This window comes from Grammomys surdaster, unplaced genomic scaffold, assembly GCF_004785775.1.
Source record: "Grammomys surdaster isolate TR1022 unplaced genomic scaffold, NIH_TR_1.0 126133, whole genome shotgun sequence".
Classification (NCBI taxonomy): domain Eukaryota; kingdom Metazoa; phylum Chordata; class Mammalia; order Rodentia; family Muridae; genus Grammomys; species Grammomys surdaster.
In genome coordinates, this window is record NW_021620941.1 from 1175180 (window position 1) to 1200725 (window position 25546).

The 25546-nt window shown below is 44.4% G+C and overlaps 1 protein-coding gene across 1 annotated transcript in view; it reads left to right on the forward strand.

Annotated features, from left to right (window-relative positions):
* The first annotated feature begins 444 nt into the window (after nucleotides 1–444).
* The window catches only part of Garnl3 (GTPase activating Rap/RanGAP domain like 3), a 116712-nt gene continuing 91610 nt past the window's right edge, over nucleotides 445–25546 (forward strand). Inside the window, exons 1-2 of the mRNA XM_028757043.1 lie at nucleotides 445–608; nucleotides 19265–19334. Of these exons, the coding sequence (XP_028612876.1) occupies nucleotides 466–608; nucleotides 19265–19334 (213 nt within the window). The 5' untranslated portion in view covers nucleotides 445–465. The remainder of the gene's footprint in view (nucleotides 609–19264; nucleotides 19335–25546) is intronic.

Genomic DNA, 25546 nt, shown 5'->3' on the forward strand with positions numbered 1-25546 from the left:
ATTGACTGATGAGGGCCCAGCGACCTCATCTAATCCTAACCACTTCTCAAAGCTTCTGCCTTTGCATGCTGCAGTCAGAATGTCTCACAGTGGGGATTAAATTCTTAATACTCACAGTGGGGATTAAATTTCAATGTACCAACCCTTTAAGGACACTCAGATCATATCCAAATCATAGAAATATCATTTTGACTTATCTTTATGGGTGATCTGATCATAGTTGAGGGTTGTGTTGGGATTTGACTGATCCTAGGCAGTTCCTCCATGCACAGGTGGCTAAGAAACACCACAAACAGGTCATGATGTAGCCTTGATTGATACCCAAGGGTTTACTGTGCCTTGGTGTCCTCCTAAACGAATAGGGCCTTCATTCTTGGGCTATGGTGGGGCTGCCCTCTTCTCTGAGTCTCAGCACCATAACCCTCTCCTTCTCTCAGCACAGCAGCTCAGCCTCCAGGCCCACTGATGGAGCCACTGACCAAGGGGTCCTGTGGGAGTCAGCTGGCACAAACCCTCCTCTGGAAAGCGAAGTCGTCTCTCTCTTTCGGCATCCAGCCCCTTCAGACTTGGCCAACAAAAGATCCTGAACTAGAGTCCCAGGTCAACCTGTAAGTAAGTAAAAGAGGAGTGTCTTGCTGTAGCCCTTGTTCGCCGTCTCTTCACGTGGGGTAGGGGTGGGGACTTGGGAGAACATTCTGCTTCTGAGATTTCTTCCTTACATATTCGGCAATATTCACTGGACACCTCCTTTAGCCAAGCTTTGTATGGGGCATGATGAGGAGAGTGGCCCCATTCCTGCCGTGGGGGTCTTATAGCTCGTAGGCAGATAGTCACTCACGTGTGTTGCTGCAAAGGAGAGTCCTAGCAGGCTAGGGAAAGTGCCATGAAATGCATTGTCTGGATTCAGTAACTATTTAGGAAATGTTTCTGTGTGTCTGCAGTATCCTTGTGTAGAAGAGCAGTTATCTTCTCTACCCATCCATATCAGATTGTCTGTGAAAAGAAAAAATAACTTCAACACAGAAGAAATATTAATACTAACTGAAAAATACCTACTATATCAAGAGACTTTTAAATGCTTTGGGGTTGTCCTGTGCTTTCCTGTATGCTCCAAGGCCTTTGCCGTAAGATGTGATATTTTTTTTAGATGAAGGTTGAATGAAGGTGTTACAGGAAAGGGAACCTTAGCTCTTCATGGGAATCAGTGACATTGAGTTACAGTGATGTGATGACTGACTTCAGGACAGAGGAAATGCTTGGTCCATCCAACATGTAATTGTCAGGTTTGCTGCACCCAGGGTGTCAGGGCGGGCAGTCAGGAGCAGGTGGAAGGGCATGGATCCAGGAAGCCTAAGAAACAACTTGGGTATGAGAGCCACCCCTAGGAACTCCTCTGTGGACCTGGAAGGGATGAAAGGGGACACTTTCAGGTACCTGCCTCCAGGGAACCCACAATATATCGAAGGAGCTAGAGGAAAATGTCAATAGGAAGTGAGTGTTGTTGGGGATGGGGAAGGATGAGCTCAGTGTTGTAGGAGGAGCTGGGTCAGAAGATGGGCACCAAGGCTACTTTGAATATTGGCAAGTGTACACAAAAGGCTAGCATCTAGGTAAGTGCATCCCAGCAATGTCCATAGGTGATAAATCAGCCATTGTTAGCCTGGCCTGTGTATGACAGTCACCTATAGAGAATCTACAGAAGTCTGCACTGTCCCTCCAAAGTTCTGATGTCTAGAATTGGTCATAAGCTCCAGATGACTCTCATCTGTGACTAACATTGAGACAATTGTAACCACCATGATGAAATAGGCATAGATCAATCCTGGAGCCCCTGTATGCCCCTCTGAGGAATCTTAACCCACTATTAGGCAGTAGGAGCCATTGATAGCTTTCAGAATCTTCAGAGGAAATGTGAAAGACAACATGCAGAGAGAACTTCCTGATTGCCAGTTCCTAGTGTATCCAAAGGGAAACTGGGTTGAGTCACCACTGTCATTCAAAGCCACTCCCATAGCACCCATAATTTACCTCTTTGGTGATTAAAAATTTATTGTCACCTCTATTGAAATAGAACTTTAAGTTGTACTTTAATACACAATTCACCCAGGGCCTCAGCTACCAACAGTGTCCAAAGAAATAGGGTTGGGTCTCCTACCCCCATTTTTCTATAAGGGCAGGGAATTTGGCATGCAGGTCGTAGGTAATCCAAGACCATACAGCAACAGAGCTCAGGTGAGTTAGTTAGCAAGCAGAGCCTGAGAGGTCTCCTTTACAGACTACAAGTTCCACAATGCACCATGCAGTAACATATGAAGGAGTGGGTCAAGGTGGTCGGACAGTCAGAAAACTAAATGAAGTAGCCACCCAAGCTGGCAGCTCAGGGGTAGGGGGTGGGGACTGGCTAATATGGTAAGGAACAGAGCCTATTTGGAGGTGGGATGTTAGCTGCTACCCAGTGGACTACATTGCTAGTGGGGTGGCTGAATTCTGCTAGAAAGCAAGTGTTTTGAGGAACAAGTGTTTGAGCTCAGAAGTGTTTTAGAGGAAGGTTAGGATGAACCTGAATATGCATGGGTAGCAGGGAGGTGAGCCTCAGAGTTCTGACTCTGGGCCCTAAGATGTGACAACACAAAGCCTAAGACATAGCCAGACCGAGAGCGTGATGCAAGTGCTATCAAGCTGAAGGTTACATACATATATAGACATTGGGCCTACTTAGGAAAGACTTGGAGAATGTGAAATGGACCTTGAAAAGCAGTAGGAGCCCCCATTGTCTCTCTTCAGTTGATTTAAATAGGCAGAGGTGTATAGGGGTATTCTAGGAGGCAATGTCAGCACTGGCAAGGCTCAGGCAGGATGCTCCTGGAGTGCGTTTGAGGAATGATGTGTCCTGGCTAGCTCAGTTGTCAAATAGTAATAGGAAATCTGCAGAGTCAGAGTGGGGACTCACTGGGAGATGGTGACTGAATTTTAGGAGCACTGTGAGGCTCTGAGTGGGTCTTGAGGAGAGCAAGTAATTGTTTAAGGGGTGTGTTGTGTGTGTGTCGGGGGGAGGGAAGCTAGTCACATCCCAAGGGTGTTCAAAGAGGAAGTCAGAAGGCTGATTAAAGAAGGACTTGAGGGGGCTGTCAGCAAGTTTAAGTCACAGAAACCTGACTCGGATTAGCTTAAGCAGGAAAGGGGGCAGAAAGCTTCATATAGCCAGGCTGATAACAGCAGCAGATTTGGTGTGCGGCTTCTGGCATAAGGAGATCCAGGGACTGCAGTGCTGTTGTCACAATGGCTTTCCTTTACTCTCCCGCCCCTGCCTCCACCCCTCATCCCAGCTCTAACTCCTTTACCCATGTGTTCTTACCTGACACCTGCCATGTGACTCCAGACAGCCCAGATTATCTTTATAGCTTTGTGACTCAGGAGAGAACATTTCTCTCCAGTTAGAAGACTCTGGGGAAGGGTTCTAGTTATCCAGCCTGGGTCACAGGTTCTTCTTGGTCTCCCAGGGTGTGTCCCTCATCACGGGTCAATATGATAGCCTTGGTAAGCAGAGCAGCCTTGAAGAAGAAAAGGAGAGGTCAGGAGGCAGAGGACAGGATGCAACTAGGTCATGAAAGCTGGTGGTAGAAGAGAGGTAGTGTGGCTCACCACAAACATAACTGGGGAGGTTTGGTCAAAAACATAGATGGTGGTATCTGTTTACTGAGAATTCCTAGAGGTAAGAGCTGTGAATCTGGGCGAAGGTGACAAATGCATCAGAAGTCTTAGCAGTGAGGACTGGTTGACTATATTGATCAGGAAGCCATGACACATTTCTGAGGAGCAAGGCATACTGAGAATGCAGGGGTGCAACTTTCTGGGGTTCTTCTCTTTTCCAGTCTATGATTAATCAGACCATGAGGTAAAATTTCTTCACAGAGGTGTTATAGCTCAATCTATGGGGAGACAACAAAGGAAATTGTCAGCAGGATGGCCATTCTGGGCTGTGCTTCCTAAAAGGATGTCAGTCATGAGGGAAGAGGTTGGATTTGAATGCTCCTCTGTTTCCAGCTCTTGTTTGTCAGGTAGTCTTCCCCACTGGGGTAATGGTGCAGTTCTGAGAAGTCTGTAATTCAGACTCAGTTCTCTCCTAGGACTCAGTGATAGTTTACCTTTGATCTTTTGAAGAAAAGTACCATGTATTTGAAAGTTTGTCACCAATACATACTACTGAGCACAGTTATTTTTTTAATGCAGGCATTAAAAAAATAGCTTTCAAAAGCTTTGAAAGACCATACATGTTCCTACTAAAGAGCCACTTTATCTTAAAACACAGTGCTGGGTGATAAGCTTTGGTTTATGGTTAGGTACAGTTTATTCCCTTTCTTTTTGTGTTTTTATGGGAAAGAGGATATAGGAGATGGCCCTAAACTGAGTAACTAGACAGAGTCTAGGAATCCTGTAGTAGAGGCAGGGGAGAGTCTGACTTGCAGTGTGTTATGTCTGGGGCTACAAGGGTGCCCATTGAACATGTCACTGAGGAATTTTTGAGTAGAGAGTTTATCACCTTTAAATCCTTCCTACTGCAGGAAGGGACTGGGCTGCTCACGAGACCCTCGAGTTGCCCACTGTCTCTTGGATCTGCTGCTGCTGGTGGGGCTTGTACTTTGCCTCCTGTTTCCATTCGGGAAAACCCACCTCTAGTCTTCTAGAGGATGGTATAGAGGCCTGTCTATCTGTTCCCTGCAGGAGCTTGACAGTCATGAGACAACAGCTCTCTTGGCCACCACCCGAGCAACCATCTGTCCCTCTACGCTTGCATCTCTCCCCTAGGGTTGATCAGAGTCTGATCTTGAGGGGAAGCAGAAGGAACCTGTTTGGCTGTAGAACTTGGTCTATTTTTTGCCAGTAAAATACTGACAAGAAGGAAATGTGCATTTTTCTATCTGCCTGACTGCCGACACTCCCTTTCTGACTGCAGTCATGGAGAAGAGAAAGGCCAGGGTGGTTTCTAGCCAGCTTTCTCCTGTGTCTTATTCAATTGACTTATCTGCATTGAGTCCCTGCACATGCAAGTAACCACTAACATTTGTGAAGCTAAGAGGAAGCAAAGAGGCCAGTTGAGGGGCTTCGTAACAATACAGGTCTGTGCTGAAGGAAATAAGAGACACAATGGAAATAACAGAGGGAAGGCAAGACACTGGGAGGGACCACAGGGGTCCACAGGGGTATACTGATGCCTCATCCATAGTCCTAAAATACCAGAAGCCAAGTAACCAGAGGAGTGACTGGATAAAATAGGACACTTTGATTCAATAGAGTACTACACAGTCATAATAATGCAGGAGCCTTACTGGATTAAGAAAAACCACCAAGATACACCAAGCCAAACTTCAAAAAGGTTATAAGGAGTGTGGTGTATGCACTTATGACTTGTTTTCCATGGGGGATGCTCGTAGGAAACTTGGGCTCCTCCAGACAGCAAAATTCTTACATGTATGGGCATAGTTTGCTTATAATGTATGTATCTCCTTCCTTGTTCATCATGTCTTCCTGACACCACTCATAAACCCTATATAAATGCTGTGTAAATGTGTGCTGTATTATTTAGAAAATGAGAAAGGGGTCTGTCCATGTTCAGTACTAATGCTGAGATAATTTGGGATAGGAATCATAGATATTTTCAACCTACATTTGGTTGAATAGATGTGAACCTGTATGTGCAGAAGCTGGTTGGAGTGTGCTGCCATTTGTGCCAAGAGGAGGAAAGAGTGGGCTGGCAGATGGTTTAGTGGGAAAAGCACTTGCCACACAAGTGTACTTCAGAGGTAAGCATGGTGGCTTTCCTATAACCCAGTACTCATGAAGTGGAGACAGAAGATTCCTGGAGCAAACTGGCTAAAATGGCCAAATCAGTGAGCTCTGAGTTCAACTGAGAGGCCTTGCCTTGATATATAATATGGAGAGTGAAGAAGATACCTGATGTAAACCTCTGGCCTCCACAGGCATGCCCACACATAAGTACTCGCATGTGTACATGCATCCACACACATGTGAACTTGTACATGCATTGCATATGCAGAACAAGAGGTGGGAGGACAGGTGGAATTGTTCAGTGAGTAAAGCTTTTGCTGTGCAAGCCTGGCAGCACATGGATCCCATCCTCAGGACCCACATAAAAATGGAAGGGGAAAGCCAAGTCCACAAAGTTTCATCTGGCCTCCACACATTACCCCCTCAAACATACGAAAACACGCAGCCATGATAAATTAGAAGGAAATAGAAGAAGGTGGATTTGTATTTCTCTTCTTTGTGAGTGTGGACAGCAGTATGTCTGGAATAAGATGAGCAGCCATCCATGTTGCTGTGGGCAGAGCAGGTGGGACAGGGGAAGGGAGACTTTCTGCTTTCATCTGTGTGTTGCTGAGATCTGAAGGTGTACATACTGCCTCTTTGAAGAACAAACTCCATAGACACATGTAGGGAACTGTCACATCGTTTTGAAAAGTTGATGCTGCAGAGGGAACTAGCTACATGCTGATAGGAAAGAAGAGACCTCAGATGGCAGGACAGAGGTGGCAGTCTGGCTCATGAGATCAGAACAGAGTCTGATTTAGGGTGTGCTATGTTAAGGGGGGGCTGCTAGGGTATGTGTTGAACTCTGTTTAGCAGTTGAAAGTTATAGTTTGCAGATGGAAAGATCTGAACTCAGTTTTGCTGTGAGGAGTTGTATTAGCACTGAGGTCACATTTGTAGGCCCAGAAGTGATGAAGTACACAGAGAGGGAGGGGGGAGGGAGGGAGGGAGGGAGGGAAGTGGCCTGAGTTAAAGGGGGAAGGCAAGTCACTGACATGGAGTTAAAGATGCTGCTGACTGAAACCCACAGAAAGGACTCACTCGGCACTGCTTTGTGTGACCTAAAAACAGGCAAGAAGATGGCCTTGCTCTCTGTAAGGACAGCCTGGCCCCTTTCTGAATACCCAGAGCTCAGGACTGAGCTCTGCAGCCCCTGCAGGAATAACCTCCAAAAGCTACCATTTCTCCCTAAGGAGGTTAGACCACTGCTAAGAATGGCACTCCTTTAACTATTCAAGTCACACCCTTTTCAGTTTTATACTCCATAAGGACCAGAAACTCACTTGGGTGCTCATCAGTATAGAACCAGACATCATAAGGACATAGTGTAAATACTGATCTCACAGTAGTGGACCTTTTTATGTCAGTGGCCCCACCCAAAATTCACCTTACAGCATTTATTTCTGTAAATCTTGCTTTGACCTTAGGGAGTGGCTGGCTTTTTTGCGTTGTCTCTTAGAACAATGCATGTTCTTAGTTCTAATACTTCTGTCTCCTGTCTTTCTGTGTGATCAATTTATCTGTTTACTCTGAAGAACATCCTCTCTTCTCCCAAACACCCTGTGCTGTGAGTTTTATAGTTTCATTTTCTTCAGAGAGTCCCTGAGACAGAGCAGCTTAGAGAGCAAGTGTTAATGGAAAGCATTGTAGGCTCATATGTGATCTGTAAAAGCACCAAGAAAGAGCTGATCTCCCCACAGTGTGGTTTGGGTCTGCCTAGAGGGAAACTAAGTGTAGATCAGCATGGAGTAGATCTAATCCAGTCCACACACTCAAAATACAACACCGGAACCATTTTGAAAGGTAGTCCAGGGCCATTTCTCTCCTCAGTTACTCAAGGCAAGATTCATGTCAGTTCAACAAATGTGTTTTGTTTGAGACTACACTTCGACATATTGGGATGACTACAGAGGGATCACAATATGCCACTTTGGCATAAGGAATGATTTGAGCTGAAAGTAACTGAGAAAAAAAACAAATGTAGGACGCTCTTTCCCTCTACGGAAAGCAGGGCCTTCATCTCCCCTTGTGAAATTGCCCCTCCTCTCTCCTGAACCAAGAGGACAGCTGTTCTCAAAATGGAGAGTGAAGATAAGTCTTCATAAACAAACCTCACCAAAAAGCCTAACCCACCATCAGTTTTCTACATGCTCACTAGTGTCCACATGGAAGTTTCAAACCTCTTTCGTTTTGTCTCCTCACCACACTATGTTAAAAGTGATAATAGGCCCCCAGATCTAATTGTTTCTTTGGGCTTTCTTCCTTTCCTTTCTTTCAAGCCTCCATTTGTATAAAATTAAAAGTGGCTGTGTTTGCCTCTTCTAATCCCATTTCTCTATCTTTGGCCAGTTCAATTTGCAGGCATCAGGTTGAGAACATACAGAGTGAGAAAGGAAAATTTCCCCCCTGACATCTAGGTACTTTGCCAAAGTGACCATCTATATATAAATTTTAGCTTTCGCCTACATTTTCCACAAGCTATGACACCATCATAAGTCCTTTCATATGCATCTTCTCATTAAATTCAACAGAAAATACTATGATCAGCATTTGTTGAATTAGTTCATTGATCAAATCCTTTTGTCATTACTGGTGCCCATGAAGTGGCTGTTTCTTGCCAAAGGTCATGACATTAGTTACTTGTGGACTAGACAGAGATAAATAATTATCAGGCAACCTTTATGAGTATATGATGTCTCTAAATGTATAGATATTTGTTCATTTAAGTCTTGTTTCCTAGTTCTGTTTTGTTTGCATGACTTTAGATTTTTCATTAAGCTATAATTTATATGTATGAAACCTAAGAACTGGCCCCTGCCCCCAGTCAGGGTTTCTCTGTGTAGCCCTGGCTGTCCTGGAACTTGCTCTGTAGACCAGGCTGGCCCTCAAACTCAGAGATCCACCTACTTCTGCCTCCGGAGTAATGGGACTAAAGGCGTGTGCCACCACTGCCCAGGAAAACCACAAGATTCTGAAGCAGATAAGCTGGGTTCACTTTGATGTTGCAGGTATTGAACTCCCACTGATCAGGAGTTTTGATGTATCAGGTGCATTGTCTCTTAGGAAAGCCACCAGTCCCAACACCAGCTTTGTTTGGTGAAGTGACATTTGGCCATTGTGATAGCTCACACTGCCTGTTCTTTGTTCAGTCACACTACTGATCTGGTATTAACATCCAAAATGTTTTTGTTTTGTTTTGATTAATCTAAGGCACTTATAATATTTTTATGTCTGATTAAAAATAAAATTTCATGTCTACACTGTGTAACTCATCTCCCTTCAGCAATCTGTGAAGTCATGAGCACAGGGGTGGGCTCTGACTCTAGAGAGGGCTCTGAAATGGTCTGTGGGTCTGTCCTGTCCCATCCTTAGTCATTTCTGCAGTGTGGCTGACCTGTCTCCAGTATTACTCCCAACCTCCCATGCAGAGAAACCTCCAGGGCATGGCAGCTCTCATGTATGAGAAAGATTGCCATAAAAGTGACCTTAATTTTTTTTGTGCGACCCCAAAGGACTGGCTGTCCTGCATGCACACATTCATTCATTGACCCACTCAACCATTATTAAAACAAACTAACAAATAAATAAAACAAAACCCTACTAAGGGACAACTCTGCCAGGTTTATGTCAAATGCTAAGGATTCAGCCTTGAACAGAAGCAAGATAAAATTCTGGTGGAGAGACAGATGTTAATGAAATCTCTTTTTGTAATTTCTAGCCTAGGGAAAGGGGGATATGGAGAAGGCAAAGCTTGGAGAGGACACTCTAGGTACCCTAAGGCAAGAAGAAACTCAGCAAGTTGAAGAAAGGGAGGAAGACTGTGTGGCTGGAGGGCTGGAGGGAGAGGGGAGCAGAGCCAGACTAGACAGGTGGCTGGGGGCGTCAGTGATGGCGAGGAAGTTTAGGAAAAATGAAAGGGTGTAGATTTAGGACCAGCTGGCGGAAATTAAGCTGCAATGCATTTCAACTTGATGTAGAGAAAACCTGTTTAACAGGAAGAATGGAGACCCTTGGGCCAGAGTGTGGGTAAGGAGAGCTTTTTGAAGTAGCTGGTAAGGGACACTCAATCGCAGATACTGGGTTGGACGCCAGATGTTGCCTAAGTCTCTGGACCTGGGAATCTCTGGAATTCAACACCCCCCAATCCCACCCAAGGAAAGGAGACAGAGAGGGGTGGTTTATGGGGTTTTATAGAGGAAGCGCCTTGTGCTGGCATCCAGTGGGTGAAAAAGGCAGCTGTCAGTGTTGTGCAGGCTGTAATAGCATCGTGGATGGAATATATTTTTGTTAAAGCTGCAGGTGCGTAAGATCCCACTCCTGAAGCTGCATATCAAAGAGTTGGCAGTGCAAACTGGGCATTTCTATATTTAAGCAAAAAATACCCTTAGAGCAAACTTTAAAACTTTTGCAAGGAAGGAGTGAGACTGCACACAATGGTGGTGCATTTTATATGTTAGAAAAATTAAGACCATAATGGAAGAAATTAAAAATATCTAGGTTCACTTTTGAGATTTTTTTCAACCTGATTAATGAAGATACCAAGCACAGAAGGAATGATTTTATTTGGCTTACACATCAAAGTCATGGTCCATCAGTGAGGGACATCAGGGAAGGAACCTGGAGGCAGGAACCAAAGCAGAAACCATGGACTGCTGTGCGGCTGACTCACTTGCTCACTGAATGCTCAGCTCTCTTTCTCACACAGCCCAGGCCCTGGCGATTGTGCTGCCCATGGCAGGTTAGCCCTTCCCACATCAGTCATCAAGGAAGACAGACTCGTACAGGCATGGCTACAGGCCAGTCTCACTGAGGCAATTCCTAGTTGAGGTTTCCCCTTCCCAGGTGACTCTGAATTGTGTCAAGTTGACAGTGAAAACTAACCAGAAGAGAGGGATTTTCTCAAAGATTCAGGCGGTTAAGGGAGGTAGTTAGCAACATAGATGTCGGCTGATAATAGTTTTTATATTAGCACTTGGTCATAGAGTTTATAGATGCCAGAGTGGGAAAGTGTTTCTTCCAAACATATTATACTCTGAGCCAAAATCCCTCTGGTCTTGACCTCATGTAAGCCAACATTGTCATTGAAAAGTTGGGTCTTGAGCTGAGGAGTGTGTGACAGACAGAGTGGATGTGCTAGTGACAGGCACTTGGCAAGCATCCTTGAAAGTCCTATGAGCTGTAGACTCTGAGGTTGTGTGTGTGTGCACGTGCACATGTGTGTGCTCATGCATGCTTGTATATGTGTACATGGGTGTGGATGCCAGAAGTCAGTATAAGTTGTCTTCCTCTGATGGTGGTTGTCTTTTTTTTTTTAAAGGCAGAGTCTCTCACTAAACCTGGCTGACCAGTGCGCTCTAGGGATCCACCTGTCTCTACCCTTTCAGTGCTGGGTTACAGATGTGTATTACTATGCTAGGCTTTCATGTGCTGGGTTACAGATGCATACAGCTGTGCTAGGTTTTCATGTGCTGGGTTACAGATGTGTGCAGCTGTGCTAGGTTTTAACATGGGTGAATGTAAGTTCTCATACTTGTGTCGCAAGCACTTTACCCACTGAGCATGTGCCCTCCAGTGTCAGATACAGGGGTTTTGTTTCTTTTGTTGTTGTTTTGTTTGTGATGATGATCTTTTTTTGAGACAAGGTCTCCCTGTGTAGCCCTGTCTGGCCTGAACCTTGCTATGTAGACCAGGCTGCCTTCAAACTCATAGAGTTCCTCTGTCTCCTATGTGCTTGGGTTAAAGGTATGCACTACCACTGACTTAGATACAGGTTTTCTTAATTTGTGTGTGTGTGTGTGTTTGTGTGTGTATATATATAAGAGAGAGAGGAGAGAGAGAGAGAGAGAGAGAGAGAGAGAGAGAGAGAGAGAGAGAGCGGGCATATCCATGGGTGCCTTTTGAGGCTAGAAAAAAGTGTAAGATTCCTTGGAACTGGGGTTACAGGTGGTCATGAGCCACTTATGGGGGTGCTGGGAACCAAACTTGGGTTCTCTGGAAGAACAGCAAACATTCTTAGCCACTAAGCTATGTCTCCAGCCCTACAGCATTTTTGTTTTGTTTTATTAAACTGTCCTTTTCCTTTGAAGTGGGGTTTTCCTAGGTATTGCACTGGCCTTGAACTGCTGAACTCCAGCACTCCACTTGCCCAGCCTACCAGGAAGCTAGAGCTATGGGTGTGTCTCACTGTACCCAATAGTTTTAGTTAAACTGTTTTGTCATATAACCAGATTTGTATTCAGTTGTGAGAACTAACCAGAGAATGCTGTTGGAAACATCTTGCATGACTATAAAGTATAGCATTATACAGCATCTCAGGCAGAAAACAGAGATGGAACCCACTGGTCTTGCTTAAATCACCCAGTTCTACATGCAGTTTGACCTCATGGTTAAAGGACTGTGTCCAGCACCACAGATAAGAAGCAGGATAGTTCTATCCCCAGGGTGGGGCTGTGATAACCAGAACCCTGTCATTTCAAGGATGCTAAATAAAGCCAGGAGTAGGGGTACATACATATAATCCCAGGACTCAGTAGTGGAAACAGAAGGATCAAGAGTTCAATGTTATCCTTAGCTACATAGTGAGTTCAAGACAAGCATGGGCTATATAAGGCATGGTAACAAACAAAGAGAAATGTGAGTGTAATTGTCGTGAGTGAGACCTCTGGGAGTGGCTAAGTCCACTCACATGGCTCTCCCTAAGAATCACCCACGTTGTTGTGCACGGTGGTTTTAGTCCTTTGACTTGGTAAGTAGTATTCCAAGGTGTAGATGTGTTGCAGTTTGTTTTATTCTTTGCCTCCAGGAAGACATCTGGTTTGTTTCTAGTTTGAAGCTATTATTAATAAAAATAAACTGAATGTGTTTTATACAGGTTTTTGTGGGTGCAATATTTTCATTCTTCTGGAATAAATGCCCAACAGTATAATTGCAGGATCATTTGGTAATGGTATATCTCATTTAATCAAAAATGGCCTCTTCTGCAGTGAGTGAGTGTGGAAGCTTCTTCACACCTTCTGCAGAATTGGTGGTGGTCACCGCTTTTCATTCCAGATCAGCAGTTTTAAAGACTGGTAGAGATTGTTAGTGAGGAGATCTGTGTGGTGATTTATTACAGGCCTCTTTATGCTAAGGAACCAGAGTTCAAAGGAACTCTGGGGACATGCCTTTCCCAAAACTTAGTGGATACATAAATATTATGTGAAGAATGTATTTCAAAGTGTTCAAGGGGAAAAGAGGATTAGCAAGCTGGAGAGATGGTTCAACAGTTAAGAGCACAGTCTGCTCTTCTAGAGGACCAGAGTTCAATTCCCAGCACCCATATGGCAACTCATGATCATCTATAACTCCAGACTAGAGGACCCAATGCCATCTTCTAGCCTCTTAGGGAATGCACACATGTGATGCACATACATGTATATGTAAAAACACACATGCACATTAAAAAAATAAAAATTACAAATAAAATAATCAAAGGGCCCTGAATTGGGGGATGCATTCACTCCAGAAACCTTCCTTCCTGCTTCCTTCTTTCTGATATATCCAAGGCCTTCACTAGAAGAAGTCTTGTATGTCATCATTAGTAATTAATGTACAATCACATCTCTGCTTTTCTGTGTCTCTTGATATATTTCAGAAAACAAGACGGTCTTTTGTATACCATGCTATTTTGGTACCTGTTGTTAGGAAACCCTGGATTCCTTCCAAGCCTCAGTCTGTAGTCTGGCACCATTAAAAAGTTTATTTGGCCTTCAGTGGGGGATCATTTCCATTTGTGTCCTGCCATGTGCTTGTCAGGGGCTAAGGCCTGTGTTGAAGCTCTCGACATTGAACTCTCCTACTGGTGAACTTAAGAAAACTGCTTAGTCCACAGCCCTTCTATACCTAAGGGAGGAGATGTCAGGGGCAGCCCTGCTTACACACTGAAGGCCTAAAATCAGCCATAGGCCTGAAATCAGCAATAGGCCTGTCATACATATATAATAACACCAAGTCTTGGGTCTCAGTGGAAAAACATTGAAACAGATGGCTATAAGCTAATGTCAACAGGCAGCTTTTGTGGAAATCTACAAGCCTGAGTAGTCATAGACCTTGTAAATAGGTAGCCTTGGCAGACAATACCAACTTAGATAAGGACAAGCAAGTCATAGGCAGAGTCATAGTGACCTGTCCCCTGAACCTTCACCCAGCTGATACCCAGTTCTGAAAGATATCTGTATTCCCCCTGAACACCCACACTCCAGTGTCATCCCCTTCCCCACATCCTGCCTTTCTGTGTTTATAACCCCTGTGTGAATGAATTACGATTTGAGAAAAAATAAATAAATTATTAAAAAAAAAGAAAAGAAAACTGCTTGGTGTTTCTCACCAAATCTCATCACGGACCCAGAGAGAGTATTTATTGATGCTGATGTTTTTAATCATTAACTGGGTCTGAGACCCAGTTCCCATGAGAACCAGGCTGCATGGGTCTGACCAGTCGTGAGGGTTGGTACTGATCTCAGGGCCAGTGGGGGAGGGGGGAGCTTCCCCTTGGGAACTACCTGTCTCCCCTTGTCTTCTTACTCAGTCTTAGCAGCTGTTGACTCTGCAGAGGACCTGATCCTGCTTTCCAGGAATCTGACTTACATACTAGCAGCTTCTCTAGCCTCTGTGTGGAGCAGAAGGCTTTGCTTCCATCCTAGGCCATACGTAGAGACTTAGCATGGAGATCCTCCACACTGTTCAAGCTTCCAAAGTGTGATCCAGCAGCCTTACACGTCAACTTTCTGAAACAGAAGGGATTCTATTTAGAGCCTGGACAGCATGGCACACAGGGAGTTGGAAGCTTCCTGGTTCCTGTCTGCACCTGCCTAGTCCTGGTGGCCCAGTCTAACCAGGCTCCACTTGTCTTTTCTCCTGTCATGGCAACAGTAGGTCTCGAGTATTTTCTAACTGAAGTCACCCTGCTAGGCCAACACTCTTAACTCCTTAAGATAGGTGCCAACATGGGTACATTCCCCTCAGTCTGGTCCCAGGAAACCTGCTTCTTGGACCAGTCTCCCTCTTACTGATGCATGAGGGAAGAAGGAGTTTATTTAAAAGTCTTTTAAAAATTAATTATTTATGCCAAGTTCCTCTTCTTGGATCTCTCTAAAAACCTGAGCGAAACTGAGATTAATAATTGAGGCAATAATAATAACAAACACTCAGATGAGCTTTCATGTAGTGTGACTTAGCATATTGGCTGCTCTTCCTTATGGATTCTTTGTAATCAGGATATTTTCACCCACAATTCAAAGATGAGGGAACTGATGTCCAGAAAGGCTAGGAACCCAGGTCTGTGGCTGCAGCAGTGCTTGGAGGGAGAACACCCACCTCCTCCCATTGACAGGAACCTAGGCCTGGTGTTTCCTTATGGACATACTATAGCATAGTTACCAGGTTTCCCAGGGATTCCAGAAGCATCTGCAAGAGCAGTTTTCAAAGCATCACCTGTGACTACCTGCAATGGAATCCCCCAGGCTGCTTGCTTGGCTGGCAGATGGGCTGAACATGATTCTCTGTGTTCAGAGACCTGGTTTCTGGGACCAGGACCAGGAATCTGCATTGCTGCAGAGCTTTCCAGGGGAGTCAGGCTGAGTGTTTTGTGGATATTAAGGCCCTGAGACCAACTGTAGGGATTCATGAGACCACTACAAGGGATGACAGTGTGGCTTTTGTTTGTTTTCTTTTAAGAACCACTTAGTAAAGCTGGAGCTTTATAAGCCATCAGGGTTTCTGTTGGAACTACTTAAGTCCACTGCTGTAATGCCACAGCAGATGGACAGTCCATAACCCATGGGTGTGGCTGTGTTCCAAGAAAACTGCTTTCAAAGCAGACAGTGGATTAATATCCTGATGTAGAGTCATCCTGGTCTGTGTGTCTTCTCCATCTCCCCTCTACAGAAGTTACTTTACACCTCTTTCTAGCTACAGAGCTTGCTTGTGGTAGGAACTGGGCATGAATCCTATTGCTTAGGTTGTAGTGGGTCATTCAAAGCAGCTATATCAGAAAGCCCCTCCTCTCCAGGCATTCCACGCAAAACGTTACTTATTATGGTGAGACTAGTGGTACAGGCCTGTTATTCAGCTATTTTGGAGGATGAGGGAGGAGGATCCAAGTTCAAAGCCAGCCTCGGTAACTTAAAAAGACTCTATTCCAAAATAGAAAATTAATACACACACACACACACACACACACACACACACACGGTATATAGCTCAGTGGTAGAGCACTGTACTTCTATTTTACTTAAATCCATTATTCTAGTTTGCTTTTCTGTAGCTATGGAAAAACCACTCTAACCACAAGCAACTTAAGGGAGGAAAGGGCTTATTTCAGCTTACCATTCCAGTTGTTGGTCTATGGTTGAGGGAAGTCAATACAGGAACCCAAACAGACTTGAATCAGGAATAGAGGAGTGCTGCTTGCTGGTTTGCTCATGGCTGATTCTCAGCTAGCTGGCTTACACAGCCCAGGGTACCTTCCTATGGGTGCTGCCCCCACATCAATCATCAGTGAAGACAGTCTCTCACAGGCATGGCCACAATCAGGCTAGTCTGATTGAGGCAGCTCTTGTGTTGTGTTAAGCTAATAATGAAAACATACCAGAACAGCCATGTAGGTCTTTCTAGAACCTGTCCTCTTCCCTGTGAAGAAGCCAGCATGAGCCAGCACATGACTTCACTCTTAATTCTGTCGGGTTGTTCCCAGGAGTAGCTGCTTCAGAAGGTATGTGGTCCACCTTCTGAAAGTTGCTGTAGATCTCACTTTTGCCAGATATTTTGCTGTGTGTAATGCAGATTACTGCCTTTCTAGCCCCCAAGATTAGATTCTTTATTTCTGTCTGTCCACTAAATCTGGGCTACAAAGTACATGATTTTGGTCATAGCACTCAATGTAAGACTCTTCTGTAAATGTACCTTTCATTCTACCTCTGATGCCATCTACACAGGCACACAGAGTCCTAGATTCTTATCTTGACGCTCTGCCCTGATGCAGACCTTAAGTCTCTTGTCCCACTATACCAGAGAGGCTATTGCACACTGCGCCTTCCAAGGCACGGATCTTTAAGCAGTATATGCCACTTTCATCCTATCCTGTATTGACCAGAGCTAGATCACATGGTCTCATCACAAGAAAAAGCAAATATAGCCCAACAGTGAGTCCAAAAAAGGAAGAAGGTTTGTCAGTCTAGTACACACAGCAGTGTCTACCTTGTAGGCCAGCCCTTCTTAAATGGAGAGACTGAAAAGGCCCATCAGGGAGAAGGGCACCAGGCAACCTGTCTTAGTATGTATAAGGCATGCTGTCAGGCACTAGCTAGGAAGATCTGTCTGGTGTGTATATACATCATGAATGCATGCTTATTGCATATCCACCCTGGGATTTCTGACATAGCTACTTCGAATGCCTCTTACAGTCCATGATACGTGCCCTAGGCCTGTTTCTTACCATGAGCAAGCTCATGTCAGATGGAATGTGATAGACGGAGGGAAGGGCAGCCAAGAGCAGGTGTCCTACAGCTGTGGCTTCCTTGGTTGTTTTCATGGGATGCTGTTTCCCCTCTAAGAGACATCTAGGGACTCTAGAGCAGCATGTAGTTGTGGAACTGAGAGCTGCCATCTTTGCTATGGCTATTTACAAAGATAAGGAGTTGGCACCATGTCTAGAACTCCTTCAGTGGTACTGAAGACAGCCCAGGAAGGGTCTCAGAACCCCTATCTTTGCTTTCTTCATGTTAGGAGTTGTTGAGTCTGACCTGCTGCAGAGGTTGATTTCATTGTGGTCCTGACTGAAACTGTAGCCAGGGCTGTAGTCTGGGCAGAGCATCCATTCTGCCTGGTCTTTGCTGTGCTGAGATCCAGCTCTTAAGAATATCTTCTGTCCCATGGCGACCCAGCCTTACAGGAAAGGACCTTGGAACCAAAATGCAAAACAAGGACAGTGCCTCCAAGAGTGTTTTCTGACCAGGGAGGCCAGACTGGAATAGACCCCAGAGAAAAGTTGTGTTAGTCTCTCTTAAAGATTGTGTGTGTGTGCTTTGAGTGAGGGGCATAAAGCATATCCATCCAAGCAGGAAGGTAGCCTAGGCACCCCCTTCCAGACTGCTTTCACTGATATGCCATACAGTTTAAGCTAAAGGAGTGAGGGAAAGAAAAGGTTAAATTTCTCATATAAGATTAATTCAGCCATCTCTGTGAAATGGTGGAGGCAGAATACCATTAGACTCTAATCTCATTTCTCTCATGCTGTCTTTCTTGGAGCCTATCAAACAGTGTCCTGGCAGAGAGTCAGCTCTGTGGATGCTGAACATCAGAGTCAGTCTCTTGCCGAATGTGCCAGGAGGGCTGTAGTTTAGAAAATGTAGCTACCTTGTAAGGAAGGATGAAAAGGTACCGAGTGCACCTGTCTCTGCATGCAACACTCAGACCAGTTGGAATTGGTGAAACGTGATTCTTGCAGAATATTATTTTTTGTTGTATTAGAGCTGTTTGCATGACATGGTCAAACCAAACTTACAAAAACTGCTGGTACTGGGGGGCTGTCTGTGGGTTCATGGCTACTGTGTGCAGTCCTAGATAGACTGAGTAAGTAGCCAATTAGATATGTGCCTTTGGAGAGGGGAGCTATGCATGCAGTGCAAACGCAGTAGCAATCTGCATCCTTGTTTTAATTGCTCTTGGACCATGGCATGTGAGTTTGCTTATCTGATTTAAGCCTGTTTGGGTGGGGAGGGAGGGGAGGGTGGGAAGTATTAGTTGCTGCCATGTCAAAAATAAATATACTCAGATGTTAGATTTTTATATTTTCTGTTAGTTCTCTCTCTCTCTCTCCTCTCATGTTAACATGTAAAAAAAAATCTTCAATTAAAAGCTGGGGGAAGGGAGGGGAGCCTATGAGGATTTGGGAATTTTTGTCTCCTCCTTAAAATACAGCTTTAAATGATGCTGGTTATTTTTATGTTGTATATTTGGGACAAAGAGACTCTACTCTTTTAAGCAAAAGATCATTGCATGATCTGGTTCAGCAGCTTTGTCCCTTGCCTCAAGTTCCTGCAGGGCTGCCATCCTCTTCGGTAATACCGAGTGAAATCATAAGCTACCAATAGCTTTGGGAATTTCAATTGATTCCAAATGAACTAAATATTTAATTCAATCATTACCTATACTTCTAGGGATGACTTGGACATTTTTCTTTTGACTGAGGGCTTCATGAAAGCCTGACTCTGCAATGGCTGCTGGAGCCAGTGTCTGTTGCAAGGCTGCTCCCCTGCAGTGAGGCGCCGGGGCACTGCAGACCTGTTCCATAGCAGCCTTCTTCTTTTTCTTTCTTTCTTTCTTTTCTTTTTTTCTTTCTCAGAAGGTGTGTAGGCAGATCGCTATGTATAATACTGATGAAGCATTTTTGTTCCAGCTCTGTCTCGGAAGACCTAGGCTGTAGACGTGGGGATTTCAGTAGGAAGCACTATGGATCTGTGGAGCTGGTAAGTTAATGCTGTCTGTTCAGTAGTAGTGCACTGACTCAGACTTAGAGGCGATTGCCAAGCTCATCAACCCTTTGTTGTATGTTTCCTATTAGACTTTGTGCTGTGTCAAGATTTAATTTGAATCAGTAATGCCAAAAGGTTATGGTCACTTGGTCACCCTTATTCCTTTACATTGTCATTGCTTTTAATCTTGTATCTTCCAGTTTGTTAAAAACATGTTATGGCTTGATATTTTTCTCTATTAAGCAGTGCATAGAATTAAATAATTTGTAAATGAAGAAAGGTAGCATTTCATTTTTATATTATCTTGTTCCTGAAAGTTTACAGATCTAGTTTTAAAAGTGTAATGACTATTGACATTCTGATTCTATCTTTGCTTTCTGGGTGTGGGACAGGAGTTAGAATGTGTGAGGTATTTTCCTATTATAAGCCTATTAGTTGGACCAGATCAGTAACTCTGACAGATGATAAATGTCTGAAATGAAAATATCTAATTTTTTATAACAAGAGACATTAGAGTTTGTGATATGATTTTTAGAGTATATATTCCTCATGAAAGAGGGGAAATAAAATGAAAGCATTGATAGACTCAGGTTTTAAGATAGATAGTGATTAGTTTTCCAATTGCATGGGATCTGAACCAATTTCAGAAAATGTGCTTATAAACTGTACTAGTCATTACTGGTCATTAACTCTACTGTTCTGTTGATGAAGAATGAGTTGTCTCTGTCTACTAGCTCAGTAGCCAGGTTCCCACTGTTGACACAAGCTGCACCTTTACAGGCTTTAACCAGAAGAGCAGCTCACACTGAGTCAAGTACTAGTGGCCCTCTGCTTGATTCTAAGCGTGTATAACAGACTGGACTGTGTGCCTGACCCAGGGCTGAGCATCTTGCAAGTATAAAATAAGTGAAAGCTTTGGTCCCTGTTCTTAGGGGCTTCCTGTCCCTCAGCTGAGCAGATTCAATGTATCATCTAAAGAATGAGTATAGCCACATCAAAGATCCATCAGTTGATTCAGTGCCTGTTCTGTACGTCATTGTCAAAGATCCATCAGTTGATTCAGTGCCTGTTCTGTACGTCATTGTTAGCCCCTTACACGTTGACTCAGACCACTGCTCTCCTCAAGGAGCCTGGGCAAGAGGATAATTCAGAGTAGGAAGGCAAATAGAGAGAGAGACAGAGGCGACATGACAGGAACATGAAAGGAGGGAGTCACCCACCCTACAAGGAAGGCTTCCTGAAGGACGAAGGACGGTAGGATATGGGAGGGTGGCAAAGAATAGATAGCAGACATGCGTGGCAATGGTGTTTCATGAGAACAGTGGACAAATGGCCCTGCCTGGCAGAGATGAGGCCACAGGAAGTAGTGGTGACACAGCAAGCAGGCTTCGGTTCATGTCTCCACTCCTCCACAGACCTCTGTCACGAGGCATCAGTAAAATGGCATGACTTCTCAGTGTGTGCTCTGAAGTGTTTCTTGTTTCATCATTTGCTATGGACATGATCTTGAGCATCTTTTGTCCTCAGTTTTCTCATCCACAGAATAGTGATATTAACACTTTCTTCTATAACTTTGCCATGAGGATGAGATAAGATAATGGCACCCAGCCCTTAGCACCTTCCATGTTGACCTGCCTCAGTAGTGAAACTGAAATTCAGTAGCAGAGGTAGAACTTCCATAGTCAGATGAAGACCGGATTGGGTCCAAGAAGTGGCCTAGAGCCCTTGTGCACAATGAGGGTGGTGCTTAAGGAAGTACCGTGGGTGTGACAGATGAACTCCGTAGACTTGTGCATAGCACAGAATACCAGAATGGTCCCTGAGAGCCACAGATGAGCTGAGCAGACATTGAAGTCAGTGGGAAAGCCGAGTTACAAACGCAGCAGGTCTAGAGCTAACTCATAGTCTGAGTTTCTAACACGTTCCCAGACTGCCATTGATGCTGCTGGCCCAGGGCCACACCTGGAGAGCCAGGATCCACAGCTGAGGAGTCACCAGTCAGCCCTGACTGGAACACGATGCCAATGGACAGAAAGCTCCTCATCCATTTGGTCATGATTTTCCTCTGGAGCTCTCTCTCTGTGTGTGTGTGTGTGTGTGTGTGTGTGTGTGTGTGTGTGTGTGTGCCCTCTACTAATATTATAAAATAACATTTAAATGGGGCTGAGAGATGGCTCAGCAATTAAGAGTATTTGCTGTTATTAGGATCCAGTTTTAAACTCCAATATCCATATGGTGGCTCACAGTCAACTGTAACTCTTGCTTCAGGTGATCTGACTCCCTCTGCTGACCCCCACAGACATAGCCATACATACAGGCAAAACAGTCACACACATATTAATTAATTAATTAATTAAATTTAAATATATTTTAAAATTCAATGGACAGCCTCATTACCTTATAGCAAAAGTGTTTTCATCTCTCTCTCTTCAGCCTCCTGCTCTTTAAAGGTATACATTTTACGTTTACATGGTTGTAATAAAATCGTCCACTGAATTCTGCATTATCCTTTTATCCATTTTACTGGTTTTTTTTTTTTTTTGGTTTGGTTTTTCGAGACAGGGTTTCCTCTGTGTAGCCCTGGCTGTTTCTTTCTTTTTCTTTTTTTTTTTTTTCTTTTTTAAATTTTTTTACTGTGGCTGGAGAGACAGCCGAGGGTGCTGGGAACCAAACTCACATATTTTTAGTTGTGAGCCTAGCCTTTAACAGCTGAGCCATCTCTCCAGCCCCATTTAACTGTTTTGTAAGTGTCTTCTTTGCATGTTATCTGCAGAGTCACCATTTTGATTTGGATGTGGCAGTCCAACTTAACAATGAACCATTCTCTTTGTAGCAGTTTCCTACCTTTTGTAAAATTACACTGTGCCTAGTTTTTCCATATCAGAAATGACATCCACACTGATGCCTGGAATGAACAGAAATTCAGCTTCAGAACCTAAGAATTGTGCCTCAGAGTAATACAGTACAGTGGTATCTATGGATGGATTGGCTCCAGGTCTCTCTTGGATACTAAAATCCAAGGCTGCTAAAGCTCCTCACATAAAGTAGCATCTTTGCATATACCTGACACATACGGTCCATATACTAAGTCACCCCTGGGGACTTACAATGCCTAATACAATGTATATGCCATAGAACCAGTGGTTACTGTAAGTTAGAGGAAAGCAAGCAAACAGTTCACACGTGTTCATAAATATTAGTTTCCCTAATATTTTCCATGCAGTTAGCCGGGTCTCCTGTTGTGAAATGTCCATGTGTGATGACCTACTGTAAAAACAAAACAAACAAACAAAAATTGCAACTGATATGTATATTCTCTGTTCATCAGGAAATGAGTCTAGTTTTTCTTAACCTGGTATGAGGAAGACTGTTGAGAACAACAGAACTTCAGAGAACGGTGCCAGGAAAATTTTAGCATAAATGTTGCCTTTAAAAAACATAGCTATAGAAATCTTTGAGCAGAGCTAACCATAGCCATTCACCTCAGTAATGGGCGTAGACTTAGAACTTCATTCCACAGGTGTCAGTTAGCCATGAATTTCATAAGAAGCCCGGATCTCTGTAGACTCAGGACAGGGTTCTCTAGCCTTCTCTCCAGTTTTTGAAGACCTACCATGTGGCAGATACCATGCTGGCTTCTCAGGGAGAGTGGAGAGATAAGTTGTTCTGTCAGCTGTCAGTATTCTAGCTTCAGAAAGCAGCTGCCTCTCTGTGTCCTGTCCCCAGACTGCAAACCACCTGGATCTCAGCGGTGTCCCTTGTGGTACTCAGAGCTTATTTCCTTTCAAGAAGCATGTGGGTTGAGCAGCAGGCATTCAGTCTGCCTCCACTATGGAGTAACTTGCTGGATGTGTCTGGGCAAGTCTCACTGGAAAAAAGCATTGAATACACAGCTGGGCCTCCAGGGACAGGAGTGCTGTTTCTCCTCAGGCCACATGATGCCTCATCCTCTCCTCTCCTTGTCTGTCCCACTCTTCTCTCTCCAAACCATCACCTCTCTAGCCCCTTTTCTTTTAAGAGTTTTATAGTTACATATCCTTGATTCATTTGAGTTAGCTTCTGTATATGTGGAGAGCTTTTTTTATACTCTTTTACACATGTGTACAATGCATGCTGGGCTTTCCCAGCACCATTTGATGAAGACGGTCCTTTCCTCACATGATAGGTTGCAGCACCCTTCAAAAGCACCGGTTGGCCATATATGTGGGTTAATATGGGGGTTCTCTCTTCTACCTCATGGGTCCATAAGCCTGTCTTCCAGCACAGTGATAGTCTAAAATGTTGCAAATGTGCAATCCTTCTTGATTGCCCTTGTGGTTCATTTTGGACTATTGACCCTTATCATCCTTATGACCCTTGTGACCTTTGTGGCCCTTACTCCACCTTCTCTTTCTAGTCTCCTGCCCTTACTCACCATGCTTTGGCTTCTGACCTCACTGGTCTCTAGAACAGCTTCAGTTTTTCCACTTTCTGCAAAGACTTCCCTCGTGCTTCTCATGCCTGAGCTCAATGCTGTCTTCCCAAGCTCACCCCTCCCGATCCACACCAGCCCCCGCTGTTCCTCACCTTGGCAGCAGTTGACTTACCCACCACTCTCCCATCCATTGCACGCGAGGGAGGATCCATGTCTGTCTTCTTTACTGTTGTATTTCTAGAGCCTGACACTAGACGGGTAGATACCATTTTTTCATAATTTTTTTTATTATTCAATCTGGTGTCAGTTTCCCAGCCTACCTGGATCACATAGGTTCCAACTCTTAGATACATCCCCTCTTAGATTGGGTATGTATCAGAGTAGTAGGGTCATTTGATATAAGTGAGCCTCTAGAACTATTCCCTCAACAGAGTTTGTGGTGAGGGCAGGCTATCTCCAAGGAGGAGACAGCTTAAACTTGAGTGGTGGTGGACTTCGGAGGGAGCTTAGCAGGGAGAGTGCTTTCAGCTAAGGATCTGAGTTCAGATCTTCTGCACCTCACAGCAGGTGTGGCAGCACACACTTGTTAACCTTAGTCCTGAAAAACAGCTACAAGTGGGGCCTGAGGGCTCTCTAGCCAGCCAGTCTAACCAATCAATGGTTCAGATTCAGTGAGACTCCCATCTCAAAGAATCAGGTGTGAGGAGCAGAGGAAGACACCGATGCCCACCTCTGGCCTCCATGCATGCATACACAGGTTGCACACACACACACACACACACACACACACACACACACACACACGGTACACAAAGATCCTTGGAATTCTTTCATGTAGTAGATTGTTTAAAAGCATCTCATGAAACTTTCTTCCCTTGCTAGTGGACTCTTAGGCTCTGCCACTTTCATTGGTCCCATAAGTAAGGATGCAGATCAGAAAGCCTCTCCCAGATAGAAACACTAGCCTTTTGTTTGCTCATATACTCCTGCACTAAGCACAGGAGCAGCATTAGTCTCAATAATACTGGTTGAAGAATGAGAGTTCTAGCTTGAGAGAAACTGGAGAGCAGTCTAACTCGTGAAAAAAGAAACCAAGCCCCTCTGACCACCACCAACACAGTCAGACTCATTAGCTTGCTGGCCATCCTGCCTCAACAGATGCCATTTTTCTTTCTGATGGATTGCAAGTCCAGTCTCTCCTGGCAACAGTCCAAGCAAGGCACAGCTAGTACAGCATCAGCCATCTCTCATCACTTCCTATCGAAATCTGTCAGGGGCAGCAAAAGATTGTTTGTAGCTTTTATTGATCTGTTCTTGGCCTTTGACTGGATAGACAGGAAACTGATGTGGTAGAAGAAATAAGTGGTATGAGCGCAATATAGACCTCTGCCCAGTGCCGCCCGGCTGCAGACTATCATGCACCCCTGCCTCTTGATGCTGCTGGGAAGTCACCATCTGAAAGTGATTTTAGATCAGCATAAATATGAATATTGTCCATTCCTTTTGGCATCATGTCTTAGTGAGTGAGCTCACACTCTCTGTATGCATGCTGCTCTGCTGTGCAAGAAAGAGGCAGAGAGATGCTTCCTTCCAGGGTTTTATATGAGTGGCCTCAAAAGATATCTGGCATGTGTGCTGTCTGAATAGTTGACAATGAACCCGTTCCAAATCTCTGTAGACTTTCATATTGGAAGAGCCTCAGAGTTTTCTTGTTGTTTTATTTGTGTGTGTGTGTGTGTGTGTGTGTGCATGTGCACGTGTGTGTGTATGTGTGTGTATGCATATGTGTATG